Source organism: Seriola dumerili, unplaced genomic scaffold, assembly GCF_002260705.1.
Source record: "Seriola dumerili isolate Sdu_G_001 unplaced genomic scaffold, Sdu_1.0 BDQW01000264.1, whole genome shotgun sequence".
In the NCBI taxonomy this organism is placed as follows: Eukaryota; Metazoa; Chordata; class Actinopteri; order Carangiformes; family Carangidae; genus Seriola; species Seriola dumerili.
The window spans coordinates 100,063-125,855 of record NW_019174519.1 but is presented as its reverse complement, the minus strand read 5'-3'; the positions used below and the strand labels follow the sequence as shown (position 1 = coordinate 125,855).

The window sequence follows — 25,793 nt, the reverse complement described above, 5'->3', positions numbered from 1 at the left end:
CATCACATTTCTGCTCTTTGTAGCTTTCAGCTACTTTCCAGTCATGCTAGCAGCTCTGTGAGGGGACAGCAGTGCTCTTAGCTAAATGCTTACCTCAGCATGTTAACATGCTCACAATCATAGTGTTAACATGCTGATGTTTAGCAGATATGTTTACACTGTTAACTATCATCTAACTGTGTTAGCATGCTGTCATTAGGTAATGCCCACTGAACACAAAGCAGAGCTGAGGCTGATGGGAATGTGGTATTGAGTCATAAACAAAGTATTGGACAAATGAACATGTTGACCTGATGATAGCACAAGTCCAGATATCTCTGCTGCTTCAGCCTTGTTCAGACTCGATCTTTAACGGTCGGAGATGCTGGTATCAGATCAGTTTTCTCCAACTGCTGGTCTTCTTCTTAATGAATCCTTCCTCATGCATATGTTGACAGAAATAATCAACAACAATGCAAAAATACAACCAGAATTATCCTTTAAGGAGCTACAGTATATGTAAGTTTTGCTATCGCTACATAGCTAACATTAGCATTAGCATTAGCAGCTGTTCCCTTACCAGTCTAGAAGAAATGTGAGTTCAGCATCAAACTTCATTCCTTTACTCACCAACAGCTGTCTCCAGAGGTGGAAACAAACACCAATTTTAACTTTTGTCTCTATCATGTCTTTTCTTCTACTGAAGTTAGCATGCTAACCAGCTAACCCTGACTGATCTCATCACCATCTTCCAATAGAGACTCGCTGTAACCTCCAGTTTGTCCTGAAGACATAGCTGCTCAGAGGACGTATTATAACCTCTTGTACTATAAAGACAACGATGGCTGAAGATTGTCAAGAGACAAACACCACCAGCTGCTGCTGACGAGAAATCACATTCAACAGCAGAGAAAACTTACACAGAGCTCCTTTAAACAGCAGTGGTAGCATCAGGGATAGCAGCAGCAGAGGTGGTAATACTATAAGTAGTGGTGGTGGTGCCAGCTGTGTTAGCAGCGGTAGTAGGCAGGAGTAATCTTGTAGTTAAGTACAGATGTGACTAGAAGATGGAGCAGTGGTAGCTGTACTAATGGTAACAGTCTTGGTACTGGCACTGCAGACGTAGTTGTAATAATGTAAGTAGTGTTATTAGTAATAATGACAGTGGTGGTAGTATCAATTGTAATGGAATCAACAGCAGTATCAGTAACAATAATAAGAGCAGCAGTGTCAGTAGTGGACAGAGACAGGCCTTCAGCTCTGAACAAGGTTTTACTGACTGTTTCTATTCTCACACTTTAGATCAAAACATTTAAAACTTCTTATCCTTGGTAAAGCAGGTACAAAGCCCAAGTAGCCAGACACAAGTATATTTGACCAATAGATGTGTAAACAAGCTGTGTAAGCTCAGCTGGTTGAATGGGCTCAAACCTCAGACCTCACTCAACCACATTCAAACCTCTTCAGTTTGGGCCAGGGTGCATACCTGAACTGATGATGCATTTACTGTACAAACACCATGAGAAGCAACAGGATATGGCTTCTCACTCAGCTGTTCTTTCTAACACACATACTTTTTGCCACCTCCCCCACTCACTGTGTGTGTGTGTGTGTGTGTGTGTGTGAGGTTTGGGTTGGTCCTGCAGCTGTCAGAGTATGAAACGGTCATCATGGTGGTCTGCAGCTGTTCTGTCTTCAGTGTTGTTCGTCTCTCTCTCTTTAGAGTTCTTTGCTCTAAAGCTTTTTTGTTGTTGAGCAGCTTTTGGTAAGTTAAGCAAAAAACTCACATGCAGGTCTGTATTCAGGTCTGTCAGTCTGTGTATGACACAGAAACAGCAGTAGCTGATGGTTAATTCTGGTCTTTATTATGGTGGCTTTTGAAGTCCATTTATGTTTGAATGAGGAAATTCATTCTTGACATAGAGAACAGTATGGGTGACCAAATAATCTCAATTCAAGGGTGTGCTTACTAGCTTGAAGACTAGACCTGAAGAATGAGTGGAGAAACTGGATGACGGTGTGTCCATCCACAGGTCACAGGGGTCACTGAGGGTCTGATGAGGATGAAAATAATGTTAGTCATATGCTGTGACCTTCACAGTCACCTGATCTCAGTACAATTGAACTATGGGAGATTTTGGAGTGACGTGTTAGATGGCGCTCTCCACCGCCATGATCTAAACATTAAGGAATATGTTTGTGAAGAATGGAGTTCAGGGACCTGGAGCAGTGAGGCTGATGTGGTGACACATGATGAAACAAAACATGACTAGCACACTGTATATTGGTTTGTACTTTAATCTGTGACCGTCTATATGTGACACATTATGACGTTGACATTGCGATCACATAAATTCTAAAGTTCACCTCACTCACATTATAGTGTGTGTTGCCACCATCTCTGCATCTCCCATCTCACCCTTTGCTCTTCTGTGTAAATCTGCTGCAAGTTGTTTCACCGTTCCCCATCTCTACTGATGTTTGGGGTCAGTTACAGTCAACAGTGCTTGTTCTTTCAAGATTTAATGGGTTTCCTAGTTCCCAAACTGAATGAATCAGTATTAGGCTACAACCACACTACTACGTTTTAGTTTTAAAACTTGTCACTATTGTTATATTTACTCCTGCCATCCACACTACTGCTCCAAACTCTTGTGGACCTTTTTTATTTTGAAAACTCTAGGGTTTCTGTTGTATCTGGATGGACAGAAACTGAGACCTTTGGATAATGAATTACCAGTGTTACTAACCTTGTTGTCTTTGCTTGCAGCTGTTGTTCAGTTACATTATGTATTTTTTTTTTATTTAGTTTTTATCAACAATGGTACAATATACATATTTTCATATGGTTACTTTATTTTTTCTTTTACAGCTGTACATAGCCTTTATGCATATTAAATTCAAGTATTAAGCAAGAAAACAACACAAAGATAATAAAAAAAGGCATTAGTATCCACATATATATAGACATATATACACATACATATACATGCATACACATATTCACTCTCATATAAAAAACAAACCCATTGATGTGAAATGAGGTATAATGAAAGATAGATAGATAGATAAGAATACAGGTGGAATATTTACTCTTGAGAGAGACGGAATGTGATGCATGTGGTGCATGTACATAAAGTGTAATTAGGTAAATGTTAAGCAGGAGGGCAAGGCACCATAGTATAATGAACTTCATTGAATTAATAAAGTCATGACAGGACTCCATCGTAAAAAGTGGAATTTTGGAGCCTTAATGTATACGTAATTTGCTCCTTCTGATAAAGGTTCCATGCTTTTTGGATCCATATATTATATGTGGGGGGATCTGGTTTCAACCAACTAGTGGTTATACGTTTCAATGCTGCTGTGAGCAAAGGTATTTCTCTGCCTTCCTGTCCAGACCCTTAGGTATTGCTCCCAGTAATGCCACTGTGGGGCTTTGTGGAATATCCTGCTTGAAAACCTCTTTGAGGGCATCAAATACCTCTCTCCAGAATAGACTAAGTTTAGAGCACAGCCAGAATATATGAGTGTGATTGGCAATGTGTGTTCTGCAGTTCCTCCAACATGAACTGGGATCTGTTGGGCCCATCTTGGCTGTTATTTCTGGTGTTCTGAAAAATCTGGTGATTATTTTCCATTTGAATTCCCTCCTTGTGTTTGAATTTGAATTTGTTCCACATTGACCTTGTATCCTGAGTAATACCGATACTGAGAGATGAGCCCCTTTAAATGTGGTATTGTTGATGTAGGTTCTGTCAAATACAATAAGACATCATTGGCAAACAGTGATATTTTGTGCTTCTCTCTGTTTATTATGATTCTTTTTATATTATTATCATCTTTATTGAACTGGACCAGCCGTGTGATGCTACTAGCAAACAGCAGGGGCGACAGAGAACAACCTTGTCTTCATCCTTGTTCTAGTGTAAATCTTCCTGATCTATATCCATTAACTTTGACAGCCACCTGAGAGGATCAATAAAGTGTCTGTACCCGATTTATAAAGTTGGGGCCAAAGCTGAACCGTTTTAATGTTTGAAGTAAATATTGCCATGATACTCGATCAAATGCCTTTTGAGCATCTAGGCATATGATCATTGACTCTGATTTCTTATCTATTCAATGGGATATTGTCTTTAATAGGCGTCGTAAATTGTCTCCATAATACCTTACAATGATAAATCCAGTCTGACCAGGGTGTATAATTTGGGTAATGGTCTGATTAACTCATCTAGCCAGAATTGCTGTTAGTATGCACAGATCCCCGTTCAGCAGTGATAGTGGTCTATGGCATTCAGTGGGGTCTTTACCCACTTTATGAATTACCACTCTAAGTTGACTCTGTCCAAGATGATACACAAATGACCAAATGAGCAGTTGACAGCAGATTTTACTTTCAAAACCTATTTATTGGCTGGCCAGTTGAAAATGCTTTTATCGCTGCCATTGAACTTTTACAATATATATCCATATACAATGTCAAGAAAAATAAATACCTTTGTTTTGTGAAAAATAAATGTTACTTCAACTCTAACCAGTTGAAAATGTAAAAAGTAAAAAATAAATAAAACAATAACATTAAATAAATAAAAATATTAAATAAACATATAAAGATGAGCTAGATGGGGCTGTAGAGTCAGTGGCAAAGTTTGCACCCAGGCTCAGAGCACTTGATTTTCAGCGTTATATAGTTTACACTCACATCACATCTGATTACAAGTGTGAACATTAAAATATTATTTTTTACCTAACCATCATCATTTACGAGTCAGTAAAAGGCTTATGATAGGCTACCTGACTAGCGTCTTCTTCATCTGTTGTCTTTCTCTTCTTAGAGAAGTATCTGAACAAGCTCATCTGAAAATGCAGTCAGCAGTTAATACATAATGACGTGTAGATATTAGCTCAATGCTATCAATTAGTTTACCCAAGTTAGCGTCACTGAGTTGGCTAATAAGTTTACCTTTTCTCCGGTAATTCGCTGCCTTATTCCTCACGACTACACTTCTCTGACTCTGACCTGGTGTCTGACGTGACGTCACTTTCAAGGCCGCGCTCTCGCGAGTAATTAACTCCAATAGGATCCCCCAACCACCCCACTCCCTCCCTCCCCTCTCCTCCCCTCCCCCCGCTGTTGCGCTCATCATCACACAGGCTGTGCTGTGAAGGTGGAGAGATGTGGTGGTGGTGCATTTGCGACAATAAAAAAAAAAAATAAAAATTTGAAGGCGTGGCGGCTATGATTTAGCAGTGGCGGGCCACCACTGCTAAATGAATGTAGAGGAAACACTGCTGTACTATATTAGAAGATTGTTGTTTTCTCAGTCTAAATGCTAATACTCTACTTGCTCTGTTTCCGTATTCATAGTATTTTTGGCTAGTGAATCTTAAGCTTCCCTCAACCTTATCTCATAACAGACTATTAAGTTGTCTATGAGTTGCATTTAAATCATTTATGACACTAATCGATGCAGGTTGTTTATGTTTATGTACCAACTCTTTTATTTTATCTTCTAATTCCCGCTCTCTGGCATCCCTCTCTGTTATCCTTGTAGATGTGAATGAAATAACGCGGCCACTAATATATGCTTTGGCACAATCCTACAATATCAGGTGTCCTTTCTGAGGAGGAATAGGTATCTAAATATTTCTTGAGCTCATCTGTAATGAAGGAGGAAAATTCTTTGTCATTAAGGAATGATGTATTAAGTCTCCATTGTTTGGTTGTTGGTCTATGTCCTATATCTCTTTCAGTGAAACAGGTGCATGATCAGAAATAGTGATAGGCGGTATCTCAATTTCCACTATCCTATGTAGCTCTACCTTTGGGGTAAAGAAATAATCAATCCTAGAATAGGATGTATGTCTGTCTGAATAGAAAGTGAAGTCCCTGCTTCTTGGAAACTAACTACTCCATATATCCTAAATTCAGTATTTTAATGCTACAACTGTCTTTACTGTTCCTCATTCAGTGGATTTTGTGCAACTAATCAACTGCAGTTTTAAAATGAAAACATATCAGTGTGGACGTAGTAATTAGGGCTCAATGATGACAATGACAAAAATATCATATTGTGATTATTTTGGCAGATATGACGACATGAGTCATATGGTCATTTTTGTATTTAATTTTAATTGAAAAAATATAAACATGATGATGATGTGATTTTTGTTGGGACCCAAACAAGCATGTTCCTTTACACGTGGAGATTATGATGTGTAGGCCGGGCGTCTTCAAAGCTTCATTTATGGTCTGTTATTGTGACACATTTTACCTTTAGCAAAGGCACAGTTCATGTGATTTGGATATTGCATTTGGCCACATTGTGATTTTTGATAATATTTTGACAACTGTTCAGCCCTAGTATAAATCCATCACAAATATCTTGCTGTCCACTGACATGAACATCACATCTTCAGTGTCCAGATACTTTTTCTGGACATTTAAATTGCATAGTGACGTTATACAACAAGCCGGAGGAAGGTACAATAACTTCTGGGACTCATTAGAAGGAAATCATTTGTGCACGTAGCCTAATTTCCAGCTGGAATTAACATGTGATCTGTGTATCTGATGGGGAAGCACATGTTCATTTTGGTTTAAATGCAACAGAATATATTGAAATGAGATCAGATCAGTCAGATAACATCTGGAGGTCTGGCTCACACTGTGATCAGATTTCAGTCAGGTGTAAAAAACCAACTCAACAAGTGAGAACAAGTCACTTAAATCTGGCTCCCCCCACTGTCTGGAGCTGTCCGTCAAGCAGCATCTTCCTCCTTTCTGCAAAGGAAAAGGAAGTACATCGATCAGCATATTCAGGAGACTGTTCCACATCACCCTGATGTGAGACAACAGACAACAGCAGTGAATGTGTGTGTGTACCTACAGCTGATAGAGCTCATCCCTCTGAGCCACACAGCTCCATTGTTGTCCAACAACTATTAAAACACATCTGTGACTCACACTGTGTTCATGGTAATGTTCTTACATCATCATGAACACACACACTGTAGTTAATTTAGACTCTCACACAACGTCCACTGCCCCAAATACTCACTACAACACCAAATGTGGATTAATCCGCCTTTGAAAATAGTCCCCAACAGATGCACTATTTCCTTCAATTTGTTTAAAACGACAGCGATCAGCTGCTTGAGGAGATAACTGAGACTTTTCTTTAAAGCAAAGCGATATATTTGTGTTTTTAAAGATTTCTGTTTTCAGCTGCAACCAAGAAGTTCAGAGCAGAGAGCCACAGACAGAGGAGGGATATCAGAAAGTACTGACTGACTGAGACAGACACATGCTGATTTTTCTCTTCTCATGAAAAATACAGAATAACACCAGGCTTATAGACTAACAGAATAACACCAGACTCTGCGTCCACACTAGTATGTTTTCATTCAGAATGAAAACAATCTCTGTCCAGGTGCTTTAGCTCTGTATCAGAAATAATGTCCTTACTAACACGCCTGAAAACGCATATCACATGACACTGGGCATGCACATGCTGCTGTAAACAGGATGCAGATTGTCTGGTCTGCAGTCAGTTGAACAGTTGCAGAAAATACTACAAACGAGGAACAGCAAAGGCAAAAAGTAAGACCAGAGATTTCTTTGATTTGACCATCGTCGAGGTGGAACTGTTACTGAGAGTAGAACATGAATGTCAGGCATCATGGCGGCAGAAAACACAGACTGAGAATCGTTGTTCTCACCCAGAAAAGGGCCATGTGATAGGAGCAAAAGGAATCAGAGAAGGATACGTTGTAACTGACTTCATATGTCTCTGTACAGTAGCATTGTCACACGTGAAAATGAAGAGGTCAAAGGACACATCACAAGCCCCTCTTACACAGAGACCCCACCATGTCACCATGAAGAAGACCCATCATTGGGTTGCCTTTGCTTGTTTACCCAAGATGTGATTTCAGGTAGAATACCAGTGTTTCAGAATCAGAAGTTTGACGTGCAGCACAACAGTGTCAGCATCTGTCCCACCATGCTGGGTCTATCTTTTACACAGAAGTGGATCTGGCTCTGGGACTACCTCCATGCTGGCTCCATGCCGGCAGAACAACAATGCCTCTCATCCCGTGTTTGTACCTTTTATACAGTATGGCAGAGTAAAGGCAGAGCATTCCAACTTGTGTGCCATCAGTATATAGTTCACTTCTATGCTCCCACTCGCTGTAAATGTGCATCCATTAGCTATACTGCTTATCCTTGAGGGTCACGGGGAATGGAGCCCATCCCAGCTGACAGTTGGCCAGAGGTGGCATCCACTAGAACAGGCCACCAGTCAACCACAAGACTGACACTTAAGAGACAGACAAGCAGCTCTTTGGACTGTAGAGGGAACCTGGAGCACCCAGAGGAAACCCGCACAGACACTCCACACAGAGCGGCCCCAGCTGGCCGGTTGTTGTAAATAATTGAAAGATATTACATTTGATCAAATTGTTGTGTTTCACATTAAATTAGGGTTCAACCGATTTTTGATGGTAATATTCAGCATTTTCCAATTACTGGTATCGTTATGTTTTTTTTAACCAATAACCGATGAAATAAAATATCTCTGAGTAAATGTGTTACTGCATTACATTTTAAAAGGGGAGGGGTAAAATGTCTTATTCGTTGATAATAATAATATATAATAAAACTATTAAATCATAGCACCAAAATCAACCAGTTAATTCCATTCAGGCTCTTTGCAGCCTGTGCATACAACTGATAATTACTAATATACACTACACACTGTCAGTTTATTAGGAACATCTAGATAATCTGCAGTATCATGGAGGTTATATTGTTTGGTTTTTATTAAGATAGTTTTAGACAGTTGTTGATTATCATTGTGTAGGATGTTGTGTTTGGAGGTGTATCACATTATACAGAGGTGTTTCTGTTATTTACCGTACATTCATTGATATAAATGGGCTGGACAAAATAATAGAAACACCTGGATGCCATGGTGAGTGTCCTACAGCAGTAGTTTTGTGTGTGCATATCAGTTCCAAATATCGGTTATCGGTCTCCTTGATTACCAATAATCATTATCTGCACCCTGAAAAAACCATATTGGTCCATCCCTACATTAAATGTATGTGTTGGAGGCTGGTGTTTGGTGCTGCTGAGGATCTCTAATTACATGTTGTGCCTTAGTCTCAACCAGGCAGGATGTAACTATGTTCATGTATGTTTATGTTTACATGCTCTGGCAGAAAAAGAGTGATTTTGATTTAATGTCTTTTTTTTACTGTTTTTTTTTTGTTGGAATTTTCTGCCTTTATTGGGTAAATGGGGGGAGAGATGGATATGTGACAGCTGGGACAGGTGGCGCATTATTTCTCCAGCATCTAAAAAGTCAGATCTGGGACATGACACTGCACCATGTTCCAGTTCAGGTTCTGGTTCTAGCATGTTTGAATCCAGTCTCACTCATTCTAAACCCAAGTGACCGATTTCTGTCTTTTCACAGGTGATGTGTCACCCATCAGTATGTCCCCCATCAGCCAATCGCAGTTCATCCCTTTGGGAGAGGTATTGCTATTGGCTATCTCTGCTATGAACTCCGCCCATAAGCCTGTCACTCAGGAGGCCCTAACTGAACACCTGCAGACATGTTTTCCAGGTAACACCCGCTCATACACCTCCATCGAGCCAACACCACACACCAGCCTCTGTCTCCTGCTGCTTCACATATTCACATTTATTATTGCCTTAACTCATCTGAATATATACAGGAGCTCCCAGAGCATTTATTGAAGAGCTGTACATTCCTGTTATTTATTGTATCTGTTCTGTTGTGTTGTATTTTTATTTAGTGAAACCACACTTAACTATTTTCAAAGAGAAGTACTGTACCTCATAATTTACACTGCAGATGAGGTGTTGTTTTGTGCCACCTGGACCACCCACAACATTAAGACACTGCTTACATATCAGTACATCAGTATAGTGACAGAACCAGTCTTCATTTTCATATTTCTTTTTGCTGCCCATATTTCTTCCTCACATAGAGTTCTGGTGATAAATGTGTTGTCGCTCTGGGCAGTGAGTAGACAGCCACATCTGTCCTATGATGCACACAGTGAATGTTCACCTGCCAGCGAGCAGCTTCACCTGGAGGCCCATTCGTATGCAGGAGTGAATGTGAGTGAGGGAAGAGAGGCACATGGTCTGAACGGAAAGCACCTGAAGCAAGAGAGCTGCTCGTACGAGTGTTTCCACCTATAAACACCTCCTCTGCAATACATTCCCCTACAGGAACTAAACCACATGTAGCTTAAGGTGTGCAACAACTGGCTTTAAAGCAGCAAACTGATCTTTAAATTCACGTATATCTCAAAGGTTGTGGTTTGGAAACAGGCAGAAGCTAAAAACCTCAAGTTCAGGATGTGTGAAGCTCCAGGTTTCAGTCTGTTAAGTGTCCATAATGACAAAGAGCTGCTGTATTTGTCATGCTACCGCTCAGTCACATACCATCAGTGTCACTGTGTGATGTAGGCGAGGGCCGGGGAGAATGTTGTGTATTTGCATTTCAGTCAGGGAACTGAGCATTTATAACATTGACTGTGCTGGAGAACTAACCCCCTCCCCCCAAACAATCCATCTCATCTGTTTAATCAACATTTGCAGAATCTCAGTACAAACAGTTCGTTCAGAAAGTCTTCAGCCCCCTTTTGTTTAGCTATGTTGCAGCCTTATGCTAAAATCATACCCCATAAGGACAAAAAAACTGATTTTTTTTTTGAAGAGAAACTAAAATAGCACATTGACATAAGTTTTCAGACACTTTCCCCAGGATTTAGTTGAAGCAACTTTGGCAGTGATTACAGCGTCCAGACTTCTTGGGTCTGAAACAACAAGCTTGTGATTTGAGGATTTTCTTCTCTGCAGATCCTCTCAGGCTCTGTCAGGTTGGATGGGGACATTGGTGGACAGACATTTTTCAGGTCTCTGTTGTTGGATTGGGTTCAAGTCAGGGCTCTGGCTGAGTCACATTGACAGTTGTCTCTAAGCCACTCCTGTGTTGTCTTGACTGTGTGAACCTTCAGCCCAGTCTGAGGTCTTGAGCTCTGGACCAGGTTTTCATTAAGGTCCTCTCTGTACTTTGCTCCTGGATCAGTCTCCCTGTCCCCCCACAGCCTGTTGCTGCTCCACCATGTGTCACTGTGATGATGTTTATCAGGTGATGAGCTGTGCCTGGTTTCCTCCAGACCTGACTCTTAGACCTGAGACCAAACAGTTCAGTCCTGGTCTCATCAGACCAGAGAATCTGGTTCCTCTCAGTCTCAGAATCCTTTAGCTGCTTCTTTACCAAATGTCACTGAGGAGAAGCTTCGTCTGGACTCTCTAACACAAAGACCAGATCAGTGGAGAGCTGCAGTGATGGTTGTCCTTCTGGAAGTTTCTCTGGAGCTCAGAGTCACCATCAGGTTCTTGGTCTCTCTTCTCTCTGATGTCTCAGTTATTCCAGGTCCAGCTCTAGAAGAGTCCTGGTTGTTCCAGACTTCTTCATGTCAGAATGATGGAGACCAGTGTTGGAAATGTTTTTGTGCATCGACACAGTCCTGTCTCTGAGCTCTGCAGCAGTTCCTTCCTCCTCATGGTTTCTGATCTGATCTGTTTCTCAGCTGTGAGACCTGATACAGACAGGTGTGTGTCTTTCCACATCATGTCCAATCAGCTGAGTTCACCACAGGTGGACTCCAGTCAAGGTGGAGAAACATCTCATAAATGATCCAGAGAAATGGAGGAACCTGAGCGAAACTTACAGAGTCATAGTAAAGTGTCTGAATACTCATGTCAATGTAAGATTTCAGTTTCTACTAAATGATTTTAGCATAAATGTAAAACAGTGAGGGCTCTGGAGACTTCTGAATGCTCTGTATAGGGAGGAGGTTGGGCTGGTGGAGGGAGCTGCAGCAGCAAACAGTGTTTGCATGAGGCTTCTCTGTACACCTGTTTTGATTTGATTGGTTGTTAGTAGTCAGGTGACAACTGCACAGCTGATGAATGATGGTGCACTCAGACCAGACGTGGACAAAAGCAGGAGGGACTAGAAATGCTGCTGCTCAGATTATTTCACCAGAGGTCTGTACTACGAAGCAAGTTCAACAAACCCAGGATAACTTTTAGTTATCTGGGTTAACTGAACCTACATTGACCATCCTGATAACCTGTACTACGAAGCTGGTTATCAGCTGGCTCAGTTAACTCTGAGTTCACCTGTCCAGGTACGAGCTGGTTCATGTGAAAGAGGCAGAGTTGTTCATTATAAGCAACATCGTCTGAACCATGAATAAAGTATTAATATGATATGAGAAGAAACACTGATACCTGCAGGTGAATTCAGTTATAGTGACGTCATAAAGTGGAATTCAACAAGGTGAAACACTAGAATTTTCAAAAATCTATTTCTAAATATAATTTCTATTAAAGTCAGACTAAAGATATGTTGTAAATAAGAACATGAATTATCATTGCGTGTGAGTTTTTCCCTCTTTTGTCTGATGATGAACAAACTGTTATGAACATGTGAAGCAGATCAAACAGTTAAAGTTCATGTCAGACTGTTTCTGCTGCAGAGAGGAGAGAAAGAAAAGAGTCAGTCCGACTGAAATGTTCATTTATAACCATGGAAACAGTGAACAGTGTGTGGATCATTGTTGGTTTAGTGTTGTGTCCCAGCTATCAGGTGATTTAAGGATGGGAGTGTTTTTAGGAGAAGACCCTAGGAAAGGTCAGGCGCCAGAGGAGGGTGAGCACCCCTTCCTTTTCTGTTTTTCGGACATTCCTAAAAGCTGACATCTGTTAAAGTGAAAAGGAGTTGGGGTATCTTTTAACTTCATATAGAATGACCATGTTTGGGCATAAATGTTGGCTCTGTGCCACTATAGGTTATTAGGAATTATCTTTGTCATGAATATGTAACTAGGGGATACCCAGCCTATAAATTGTATGGTTTTGGGGAAAAACGGGAGAAGATCCTTTTTGGCTTTGGATGCTCTCACAGGCAGTTTTGATGCTTGTTAAAAGATGCTGTGCTTTCTTGTAATAAACCTTTTTATATACAACTGAGCCGGTGTCTGCGGAGATTCCTTCATCATCATCACATCATCGCTACGGAAGATACCACATTAGTTTTGATTTCTCCTCATGTTGTTGTGAGCTGTAGTGATGAAGAAGAGAGTAAAAGCTTCATCACTGTCAGGAATCCTGTCCATTACAGAGTCTGTGTTCAGGTCAAATGAAGCTACAATAATTATTATGTAGTTATTTAGTGGACACATGGTATGGAACAGTGAAACGATTCCACTGATTTATATAAATGTCTACTGTCATTGTTATTCATCACTTTATTGTGAACTCTTTTGTCCCTGTCAGGATCCTGTAGGAATGATGACTCCAGTGAGTTGATTGGTCGATAGTCTGGCTGTTGACAGGTTTTGATCTGATCCTCTGAAGTTAACCTGCTTTGGAGCAGGTTAGGAGTTCAGGATCAGTTACCATGGTAATTTACCCTGGTAACAAGTGAACCACCGTTGAAAACCCAGATAACCTGAAGTTACCTCGATAACCTCAAGTCCTGCTTCGTAGTACAGACTCCTGCCGTTGAAGAATATAAACAACAGTAGTTCAGCCCCTACCCCTCTCTCTGATCAGCTGGACATTGGAGAGAATTGTGATTTTGTGTGTTCAGTCAGATTGAATGTGAAGTGAAGTAGGAGGGTGAGTTCACGACTGGAGGTGAAAATGTCTCAGCATGAAATGAATTGTGGTCTGACTGTGCTGAGAGCTGGTGATGGTCAGGTGTGATTGAAAAAAAACAAAAAGCAAAACCATGCTTCATTGTAACCCTGGTGATTCTGTTGGATATAAAGTAAGGATGAAGTAAACTTTGGTTTCAGTATGACAGTGAACTGAGCAGATGACAGGAAGCTGATGGAGTTCAAGATCCGCATCATGATCCACGGTTAGGTTTTATTGTTGGACGACCTCTAGTGGCCGTAGTAATTTCGACGGGAGCAAAGGAGGAAGTCATGTCACGAAGTGTATAGTGGCACAAAGTCTGTAGGGAGGAGGTCTGGGTGGACTCTGACATGGCAGGCCACTGTTTTCAATAGTCATTGTTTCTTTTATTTAACTGCATGTTTAGTATTGTAACCATGACAACGAAAGTCCTCTAACCATAACAAAGTATGTATTTTAACCTAAACCATATTTTAACTTAACTAAGTAGTCAAACCATGACTGTTCCATAACCATGAAGTGTGTATTTATTATTGTAACCATGGCGACAAAGGTCTGATACACCTGTTGCTGGTACGCTCCTCTGGGGTGTATTAGAGGGTTGTTTAGGTTGGAGGACATGTTGTGCAGTAATTCAGACCATCAAGACATTTCATCAGATAAAACCTACATTTTCTGTTGTGGCGAGTTCAAACATGTTTAACTCACACAGTGTATTCACCTCACTTTGTGCCATCTAAAGCAGATCTGGATCTGACAGAAGGTTTAGACAGCTACACAACATTAGGAAGAGACCCCAGGATGTGACCTGTGGCTCAGCAGCAGATTGGAGGTCCACATGTCCAAGTGTCCTGGGGCAAGACACTGAACCTTAAACAGCTCCTGATGAGCTGACTAGCACCTTGCAGGGTAGCTCACTGAGGCCCTGTTCAGACCTGACATTAATGTCTCAGGTGATCTGATCACAGGTGTAGAGCTCTAAGTACGTCAGCTCACACCTGGCATTAATGTGAATGAATCAGTGCAGCTCTACAATGAAATAAGGTCTTAGCTGTTTGAAATATTTAATATTTTGGGTTTATTATGATACTGACTAATCAGACAGTGAGACAGAGGACGTCGGGAGAGTAGTCAGTCCTTCAATGTGGCCCAGCACACATTCATGTTCACACTGATAAAAGCTATGGTCTGAGTGATTAGATCTCAAATGTGTCCACAAATAGTCTTGGGTGTGTTCACACTTGAACTTAGAGCTGTCCACTTGTGATCAGATTACCTGAGATGGATGTTGATACCAGGTGTGAACAGTGAGTGTATGTGTGTGCAGTATGGTGGTGCTGTGGTTAGCTGTCATTTCACTGCAAGAAGCTTCTGTGTTTGAACCTGCCGCCTCTTCATGTGGGTTTGTCTGTGTGGAGTTTGTTTTCCACACTGAAAGGAATAAGGTGGTGATCTTCTGTCCAAATACAAAAGTTCAGCAGTTTTCTGTCTGAGATGTTCAGATAGACATCAGTCTCATGTTTGTGGGTTTAGTGCAGAGCTGGAGTCAGAATGCAGTTAGCCTAGCTTAGCATAAAGACTGGGAGCAGGGGGAAACAGCTAGCCTGGCTCTGTCCAAAGTTTTAGCCTCATCTCATTTCTGTGTGTGTGTGTGTGTGTGTGTGTGTGTGTGTGTGTGTGTGTGTGTGTGTGTGTGTTTGTGTGTGTGTGTGAATTTAACTGAACTGAGTTGAAGCCCAGTGATTGGCTGGCCACCTGTGCAAGTGTAGCTCGCCTCTCGCCCACTGTCAGTTGAGTTAAGCTGCTGTAGCTGGTGAATAGATGGAGAAACCCTCAGTCGCCACACAGGGAGTTGCAGCAGGCCCCTGCCTGTGTTTGTTTCAGTCGCTGTACAGATGAAGAGACTGTAATGGTCCCAGTCTTCAGTGTGCCCTGAGGCGTGCCCCCCTCTGTTTGGAAACCAGTGGAAGAGATATTTTGTTTTAAGCACGTCCTGACTCCAGCTCTGTATTGAACCCACAGACATGAGACTGATGTCAATCTGACATCTCAATGTCAGACAGAAAACTGCTGAACTTCTCCTTCAGCCAATAAAACAAGGCTGTTCACTTGCTACAGTAGAAGACTGGCTGCTTGATTAGATGTAATTTCTATTTCAAATGTCCAGAAATAGAAATCAGAGAATAGAAAAACTATGAGTGGAGGGAAATGTTGTATTTGACTAACCATCACCACCTTATTCTTTTTCTTCAGGAGCCACAGGAAGTGAACAGAAGCTGAACTGTGCATATACTGAGTGAACTGCGCATTGACCCTGTATAGTCAGTGTTGGTCAGTTAAAATGAAGCGGTAGATGCTCGTCTCCATAGTCAGCTCTGGGGTTCCCTCTTTAGACAACTTGCGTCATGTCAGCAAAGCAACTGCACTTGTATGATGTAATGACAGGCAACAGACACACACACACACGCACTCACGCGCACACACACACACACACACGTTGGCCTTCCTATAGTTGTGTGGAGACAGATATTGACATAATAATAATTTAATTTTTATCAGTCAAAGGTTTGACATGTAAATGTGAATGTAATGCATTCCCTCGCTCTTTAGGCTATGTTCACACTACTACTTTTTAATTTTAAAACTCATCATTTCTGTTTCTGTTCTGTGTTTACTCCTGCCATCCACACTACTCCAGAGTTGGAAATGCTGCTAGACCAGTTTTTTTTTTTTAAACTCTTGGGTTGTGTTTTATTTTGAAAATCCTGGGGTTGGGTTGTAGTAGGACGGACAGAAACTGAGACCTTTGGAAACAATGGCGTAGACACCCGAGGTCACTCTTGATTGGCTCTCATTGACTATCAGTGGTGAGTACAACATGATAATGAATTACAGTGTTACTGACCTTGCTGTCTTTGCTAGCAGCTGTTGTTCATTTTAATTCTGTATCTTAATGCTACAGTGGTTTATTTTGTGCAACTAATCGGACGGAGCCTTAGGCTCCCTGCCGTGATTCTTTTGAATAATCACTCAGTGAGTGATGCAGCACCAGAGAGGTCAGACAGCATGGACAGGAGGATTAGGTGGTGCACTGTGTCAGAGGTTGCTGACTGTGACATTGATCACTGACAGCAGTGCGACCTCAGAGGAAGGACTGGAAACCAGCCTGGTTTGGATCAAGTAGATGAGGGAGGAGGCTTTAACTTGTGCTGTAGCTGCATGTCATGACAGTGTGTTGTTAGTGCTGTTGAACAGAGGCACCCCGCCAGGAGAGGCAAACCAGGCAAATGCTTGGGGAGTCCCAAGGGGAAAAGGGGCCCCTGATGGCTATGATCCCAATTAAACCTCCCATAAAAACACTATACACTGCACTGCTGCTGTCCCCAACCCCCTTAGTGCGGCCTCTGATGTGTGCTGTAGCTAGCGTCTACCCGTTGCCTCCATATCAGGCGTATAGGGTTCTGCGCTTAGATGGGCTTTTTTGCCTGGTGCCCCATGATGCTAGACTCACCACTGGCATTGAAAAGTGGCGATTACAGTAGTATGAAACGGGAGCAATTTGCAGCTATGCTTACATGTGTTCTGCAGCTGAGCAGCTACCTTTCCAACCAGCCTGCAAACTGAGGTCCTCTGTGAATTTTTGTTTGGTGACTCAACAAGCTGAAGTGCAGAACAAGGAGGGAGTTAATGTTTGTAAGTTGGAGAAGAAGCACACCTCAGCAGGAACGCTGAGGTGGGTTGTTTTATTGTGAAGCTTCAGTCTGGCTCAGTGTGAGCGTCTGCTGTCTGTGACATGACCACTTTATGCAAATATGGTTTAACCCTCTGAGGTCTAAGGGGATTTTCTTTGATTTTTACATAATTTACCAAATTCACGTATTAAATGTACTTGCATATAACATAATACCCAAGTATTCTATCAGAACAATCTCAGTTCTATCTTCAATGAGCCCCCCTTTTGTCCTAGAGCATTCTGTAAAGAGATAATGTGGCCCATATTGTTCACATCTCTCATGAAAAAATACCTTTACTGACCTGGATGAATTGTTGTGGTGTTTGAGATGGTTTAGTAATACTGGGTACATCAAAATAATTGCATATATGAATAAAATAGTAAATTTATTTATAATAAATGTAATTTTGCAATATTGTTTTTAAGTGGAAGTGTTGTCTGTACTTCACCATTGTCACACTGTAAATAACCCACATTATAAGGCCAGTGCTCACCAACGGTTTCCTACTGAGCAGTGTTGGCAGCACTAGATTTGGTGACTTTTAAAACCCTTTAGCTACTTTTTTTTTTATAAAGGCAGCTGACCGTATTATCACAAAATTATTAATAGAAACATCACAAAGAAAAATCAACCTGTGAGGGTTATAAATATGGAACCACCTGAGAACCACATGTGGACACATATTCTGCATCAATGTACACAGAGGTGACAGTACTCTGACAAATGATTAAAAACTAGGGGGCGCCACCATGAAACAAAAAAAATTTCTCTCTCTTGGTTTCAGATGTATTCCTGAGAGGACAGGACAGGTGGTTGACGGAGCAGGTGTGTTTGCTGCAGCAGACACAAGCATGACGTTTAATTTCAGCAGCACTTTAAAAACTCTGGCTTCAGTATCAACGCAAACAGGATCAAACATACCTAAGAGAGCAAGGCACACATGAACATAATATTATAACACTATCTAGTTTTATATCATTTATTCCAAACGTGTAAAGTGATGGTTGGTGTGTGTGTGTGTGCGCGTGTGTGTGTGCGCGCGTGTGTGTGTGTGTGTGTCTGTGTGTGTGTGTGTGTGTGTGTGTGTGTACGAGTATGTTCAGTACATGTGTGTCCAGGTTCATAGTGTGTTAATACAATGTGGATCTTATTTTCAGAGGTTTGGTGATTAGTGATAATAACATTATACTCATTAGGTTAATGACTGAGATCTGGAAACAGTTACATCACATCAGTGAGACAGAGCAGTTAGACTGTTCCTTCAGCTGTGACCTGCTGTACCTCAGGTGAGACACATCAACGGCTCTTCAGTTTCACAGGCAGGTAAAAGCCACAGCTGTCAGTGTGGTTCACATTCGTCTCATCACTAATAAAAGATGGATGCCACTTGTTCCTCCACCTTACATTTGGATGCGTGTGAGTGTGTTGATGTCAGGATGAACCTGCTTCTGCCTCCACCTCTTTCCCTCTGCACAGCCTCATCAACAAAATGGATGGACAAACACTGTGTGTGTGTGTGTGTGTGTGTGTGTGTGTGTGTGTGTGTGTGTGTGTGTGTGTGTGTGTGTGTGTGTGTGTGTGTGTGCATGCGGGCGCACGTGCGTGCGTGTGTGTGCGCAGTCTGTCTGTCTGCATGGTGTTGCATCATTCTGGCTGGGCTGAAGGGCTGCTATGATGTAACTGGCAGTAATACCTCCAGACTGACAGAGGGAGAGAGAGAGAGAGAGAGAGAGACTGAGGAGAGAGATGTTGAGGAGAGAGGAGAGAGAGAGGAGGAGAGAGATGTTGAGGAGGGGGGGGGGGTACTGAGAAGAGCGGGAGATACTGAGGGGGAGTATTGAAGAGAGAGAGAGGGGGAGAGAGATATTGAGGAGAGAGAGAGCAGGAGATACTGGGGAGAGGGGGGTGTATGGAGGGAAGAGAAAGATGAAGAGAGCAGGACAGAAGAGAAGAGCAGAAGGAGACAGTGAAATGTGTGCATTCATTTCAGTTTACTGACACACACACACACACATACACACTCTGTCAGTCACAGGTTCATAACCCTGTTTATTCTCTTCACAGCTGCTTGTAGTTCTCTGATAGAGGATCATTGTGTTTAATAACTGTCTGGTTATTTGATATCGACTGTGACGCGGCTGAATGTTGATATTTCATCAGATGTGAAAGGTAGAACTAGAGATAGAGCAGGAAAACCCAGAATAAGAATACGAAGGAAGTGGATCACATGACTTCAAATCAAAATCAGGATTATTTCAAACTTTTACCTCAATTACAATTAATGATCGATTACTTTGGTGTGTGTGTGTGTGTCTCTGTGTGTAATCTCTCTCTCTTTTTTAACCATGCTCTCTTCATATTCTTCAGTGTGATTGTGTCCAAGTGATTAAACAAACTGTTGGTGTGACCTCTGGTCTCTATCCATGTGGCATCCACCACTTTCTGGTGTTCGTGACTGATAAGACCAAATCTTTAGATCATGCGACGCAGCCATGAAGCGAGAGACAAAATGAAAACCAAGACGTTCCACAGCCACGACACAGACACTAAGATGGCTTCTTATTTCTACATACTAAAACCCTTTTTCATGTACTAGTATCATCTTGATTACTGTAACTTCCTGTTCCCAAATGTTTGAAAGAAAAACTTGAACTGCTTCAGCAAAAAGGATTCTTACATGAACAAAAACCATAGCTCTTTAATTTGTTCTGTACAGTGCAACATTCAGGGAAATCTTTGTCTTTATCAGCCTTCTTCAGAAATGATCCAGTTTGTTCAACTTTTTCTGAAGGAGCACTCTGAACCTTTCATCCTTCATACAGCAGACATGTTTATCATGCCTGTTATTAAATCTGACATTTCACATCACAGTTGATGAACAAATACTGTTAAACTGCTGTAAGACTAGTGTGATAGTACTGTGAATAATACAGCATTTCCTAGGTACGGTGTATTGAAAAGAGGAGACATTACTAAAGTTGGATATTTATAAAAACAAAAATAACCTACAGACAAAAATCAGTAGCCCTTTTCCAAACAGTTTCCAATCAAGACTTCCCAGATGTTGTGTGTAACAAACCATCTGGCTGGTCAGGTTCTAATTCTGCTGTCAGAGAGCGGCATTCAGACACTCTCACAGTTTGACAAGCACTTTGTTTAAAGCAGACTGAGGCTTTTACATAATCGCTTCCTGTGGTCGCATGCAGCCACTGTACAGACTTTACCTCAGACAGTGGAGAGCTCTTTCAATATGTATCTGCCTGTGTGACGTGTGCTGAGGTCTCTGTAGCTGTGCATTAAAATCTCATTAGGATATATTACAAACATTTTCTTTATGTTTGAAGTCTTCTGTTGCATTTTTAGATCATTTTCTAGTTCTGTCGACAAGAAAAATGTATTTTTCTCCATATATGAGAAATTTAGCATTTTTCTGTTGTGTATAGTCGATTTTTTGTTTTATAAAAGATAAAAAACACAAAGACACTTTGTTCCAGAGGCCTCCAGGGACCCTTGATCAGGTCGCAGGCAAGATGAAGAATCAAACTGGTCATAACTTCATCTTTAAGACATGTCCTGTGACTGAACCTGTGTAAAATGTCCCATCCCTAACTGCTCCTTATCCCTTCTTCTGCTCAGGTGTTCCCACACCAACGGAGGAGGTTCTGCACCACACGCTAAGCATGCTGGTCCGTGAGCGGAAGATCTACCCAACACCTGAGGGATATTTTATCGTAACGCCTCAGACTTACTTTATCACTCCGAGCCTAATCCGAACCAGCTCCAAGTGGTACCACTTAGACGAGCGATCCGTCGAGCGACACCAGCAGCAGCAGCATCAGAACCAACAGCAGCATCAGCAGACGCAGTGCACCTCCCCGCTCTCCGGCACCATCACCCCGTCCACCTCCGGAGGCGTGCGAGACCGAACACACCAAAAGTCCAGCCAAAACCACAGTGGGGGAGGCGGAGGAGGTGGGGATTCTTTTTACAACAACGCTTACCGTGGAGACGACCCCCCAAGTCACCACACCACCCTGCAGCGCCGTTCCCCCAAAGACCACCGAGAGGCGTACTCGTCCCCACATTCCCCACAAACACCTCCTCAGCAAACAGGAGGCACCACAGAGAAGAGCCGCAGCACCCTCGGGTTCCCCTTCAAGACGGACACGCTCACCAAGCACCGAGGAGGGGGAGGTGGCGGGGGAGGAGGGGGAAGTGGGGGAGGAACTGCAGAGATAGAGAAACAAGCCAGTGGAGGAAGTGGTACAGGAAGTCGAAAGTTTGGTTTGAAGCTGTTCCGCCTGAGTTTTAAGAAGGACAAGGCCAAGCAGCTGGCCACCTTCTCTGCACAGTTCCCGCCTGAGGAGTGGCCTCTGCGCGACGAGGAGGCGCCGAGCCAGCTGCCACGCCACGTAGAGATGGAGATCATCCGCAGGATCAACCCCGACCTTACTGTAGAGAACCTCGCCCGGCACACGGCAGTCATGAAGCGTCTCGAAGAGGAGCGTGCTCAGAGGAGCAAAGCATCATCAGCCAATCAGAGCTCTAGGAGTAGGAGAAGCGGGGGAAGACACAGGAAGCAATCGCAGACCAAACTCAGCCGTTCACATAGCAAGACGAGGGCGTCCCGTGGTGAGCCGAGTGACGGCTCCCACCTGGAGCTGGCCGACAGGGACTATAGAGCCTACTCGTCCTCGCTGGCTCGGTCGCCAAGGGAACACGCCCTGGCCATGGAGCGGCAGCGGGCCCGGCTTCACCTGGCGCACAGCAACCCCAACATCCTTGATTCCTCCCACCTGCCTGTCACACCAGAGTGGGATGTGTCTGGAGAGCTCGCCAAGCGACGCACAGAAATGCCTTTCCCTGAGCCAAGCCATGGCCCATCAGCCCACCACTCCAAAGTCCACCGCTCGCACTCCCACACCCAGGAGAGGAAGTCCAGGAACGAACGCAGCGACAAGGCCAAGGAACGTTCCAGATCCATGGACAATTCTAAAGGACCGCTCGGAGCCGGGTTGATTGGACCCCCCGATTACTATGACGACCGGAGCCGTTACTACACTGACGATGGCACCCTGCGAGCCAATCAGAGCTCTTCTCACTATTCTCGTGCCACGCCCCCCTCGGCTAAACTGCCTGGGGATTCTCTGGGGTTGGATGGCGGCAGGAGCTTAGAAAAGAGTAAGAGCAGGGACAGCCTTCCTGCGTACTCACCCAAACCACTGCCCACCTCTGTACCTCCTGATGATTACTTCCAGTGCTCTGGTTCCTCTGAGGCTGTTCTCACAGCAGCAAACCCGCTGGGAACTCTGGGTAAAAGTAGCCATGATGGATTAAAAGTAGGCAACACTGACAGGCAAACAGACAGACAGACACCCCACCCCCAAGAAAATAAGGAGGACTTAAAGGTGGGACCTAAGGGTGGCAGCCTGCCTCCTATACCTCTCTCTATCCCCGACCCCCCCCTCCCTAATGGACGACCTCCCCACAGTGCCTCCTCTGGGCAGGAGAAACGTAAGGAGATCTTTAGCAAAGACACACTCTTCAAACCTCCTCCGAGCCTCCCTCTGCCCGGCTACAGCTCCCTGAGAAAACCGCCCGCCCTTGCCTCCTCTACTCTGTCCTCGTCTTGCGATGCACTTGATTCCCAGGAGGCCTTTGATGCTCCCAAACCTCTGGTGGCCACACCATCTGCCCCCCCACAGGGGACCGAACCCACTACCAGTGCTGCAGAGGCCTCCTTCGACTATTACAACGTCTCAGATGACGATGAACTTGATGAGGGAGGGACTAAAAGTCGAGGGGAGAATGAGAAGGCCGGAGGAGGCGTGGTTGGGATTGGAGGGGGTGGAGCAGGCACCATGCAGTGGCTGCTGGAGAGAGAGAAGGAGAGGGACCTACAGAGGAGGTTTGAAAGAACCCTCACCTTCCCTGGTGCTAAAGAGAACCTTCCCGAGTCCAGTCAGAACCAGCAGTCAGCCCACTCTGCTAGACTGGACAGTATGGACTCCAGCTCCGTCACTGTTGACAGTGGATTCAACTCTCCACGGTGAGAACATGTACACTGAACAAAACAATACCAACTTCAACAGTAAGACAAAGACAGTCACACAAAGTAAAAAGATCATTTATTGTAGACCATACTCAATGTTTTCACTTTGTTACAACTTCATTTTTTCATTTGGAAAAAGCTAATATTTGCCATTAAATCTAAGTATAGTTTTACTTTTGAATGAACTAATTAAAAGAGTCAAAAATTTTCTCAAGTTAGATTTCTGATTCAGTACATACTTCAAACTCTAATTATACTCTAGTCAATATGTTTTCCTTTGTCACAAGCCAAAACGTTACTTAATGCCAGTCAGTGTTGTGCATGAACATGAACGTGTTCAATGAAACAGTGAACGCTGAACTGAACAAATCAGTTTACAAATGTTGAACGTGAACAAATCTACTACTGCTGAAGCCAGTTTGTTTGAGCATTTGAAGCAGTTTTATGAACAAACAAGTGAAGACTCAGACAGATTATATTTATATACGGATTTTAAATGTAACTCATGTCTGTGATTCTTCAGTGGTGTTCAGTAATTCATTTAGTTTGGCAATGATTTGGGGCTGGTGATGGATGGGTAGAAGGAGGTTCCATTGGAAAAGAATATTGGCCTTTATTTATTTAAAAAAAAACGGAACAAATTGAATATGAGCTAGTTCATTTTTGGAACTGTGAACTATGTTCAAGATTTAAAAAAATTAACTATGAACCTGAAGTAGTTCATTTTCATCTGTATGAACTGAACTTTGAACTAGTTCTTTTTCAAGTGTGAACTGGCACAACACTGATGCCATTCAATGTATAAACATATATACCAAAGCTTAATTTGCTATAATCTAAAAAAAGAATTTTCACTTCAGATGAAACTAAAAGATTTTGTGACAATGGTTGTTTAAGTTAGTTTACTTACTATAAATGAAAATCTTGAAGTTTATTGTCACCTTTTCTACTGTTATGTTCTGAGAAAAAAACACCAAAAAATGAATAAAATCAGTAGTAGATTTTACTGCCAGTAAACCTGCTTTAAAAACCTAAAATTAACTACTTGTCTTTTCAATATGTTTTTTAAACTCTCTTTCTGTAACCTCAGTCACATAAATTGAAAATATAAAACTGGTTTGTACTTCTCTCCTCTAACACCTGAGATATGTCATGTAAGTGTAAAAATCAAAGTAAAAATATAGCTCAGTTTCTGTGGGTGATGAACAGAGGTTGGTCTTTTGTTTACTACTGAACTGCTGGTCATTATGAATTTAACGTTATTCACATTTTCAGTGATAATATCAGAGCCAGAGTTTTTATAGCACAGACAGAGTTAAGTTGGGTTGAAAGAGAGAATCAGAAGTTAAGGCCAGTTTTGAAATAAAGTCTGTTTCTCTCATTCACACTGGCCTCTTCCATTATCCTGCAATTTAAACATAAGCTATAAAACAAAACAACAACAGCATGCTGTATTTGAATGTCTTAACACTCAGACTGCACTCTGACATCTGTGTCATTTTCTGTTGCTCTATCTCTATGAATATTTTCTGCAAGGCATCAAAAGTGTATTTGAGCTCACTATGGCCCTGTTCAGACCTGGTATTGACATTCATCTCAGGTGATCCACACCCAAGTAGCATTGAGGACGTATTTGAGATCCGGTCACTCAGACCACATTCAGAGGTCATCTGGCCACATGTGGACACATTCTTTTAGCAGTGTGAACGTGAATGTGTCCTGGGTCACATTGAAGCACTGACTACTCTACTGACTACCTCTGCTACAGTCTGATTGGTCCCAAATATTTTACAATTTCAAATGGATAAAACTTTATTTCACTGTAGCTTTGATGAGCAGAGCAATGATTCACTTAAAAACTCTGTGCCCTTCTCTCTCTCTCTCTCTCTCTATCTCTCTCCCTCCCTCTCTCACTCACACACATACACGTGTGCTAGGGCTGTCACATCACAAAAAAAATCAAGATCGAATGAATTTGAAATGACCCACAATTTGTTCGAATTAATACGCCCGCCTCCCAAAACACCACAACACGTCATTATTTTCATTCCTTTAAACTTCTGACGGCTGTATTAACTCATCGTTTTCCTTATGCCTGCCACTTCTACCTTGTTCTCAATAAAACAATGCTTAAAAAAAATGTGCCACACTTTTCATTCAGTGAAACACAAAGTCTCAAAATGCTACAGTAACATAGAATACACAGTTTGACAGACAACAGGAGGGAGCTCCCACACCTTTGAACTAAAAATGCACCAAGGTA

The 25,793-nt window shown here is 42.4% G+C and overlaps 1 protein-coding gene across 1 annotated transcript in view; it reads left to right on the top strand.

Annotated features, from left to right (window-relative positions):
• Window positions 1-25,793, top strand: part of LOC111230381 (storkhead-box protein 2-like) — a 100,161-nt gene that overhangs the window by 70,766 nt on the left and 3,602 nt on the right. The window contains exons 2-3 of the mRNA XM_022757093.1: window positions 9,468-9,620; window positions 21,115-23,527. Of these exons, the coding sequence (XP_022612814.1) occupies window positions 9,468-9,620; window positions 21,115-23,527 (2,566 nt within the window). The remainder of the gene's footprint in view (window positions 1-9,467; window positions 9,621-21,114; window positions 23,528-25,793) is intronic.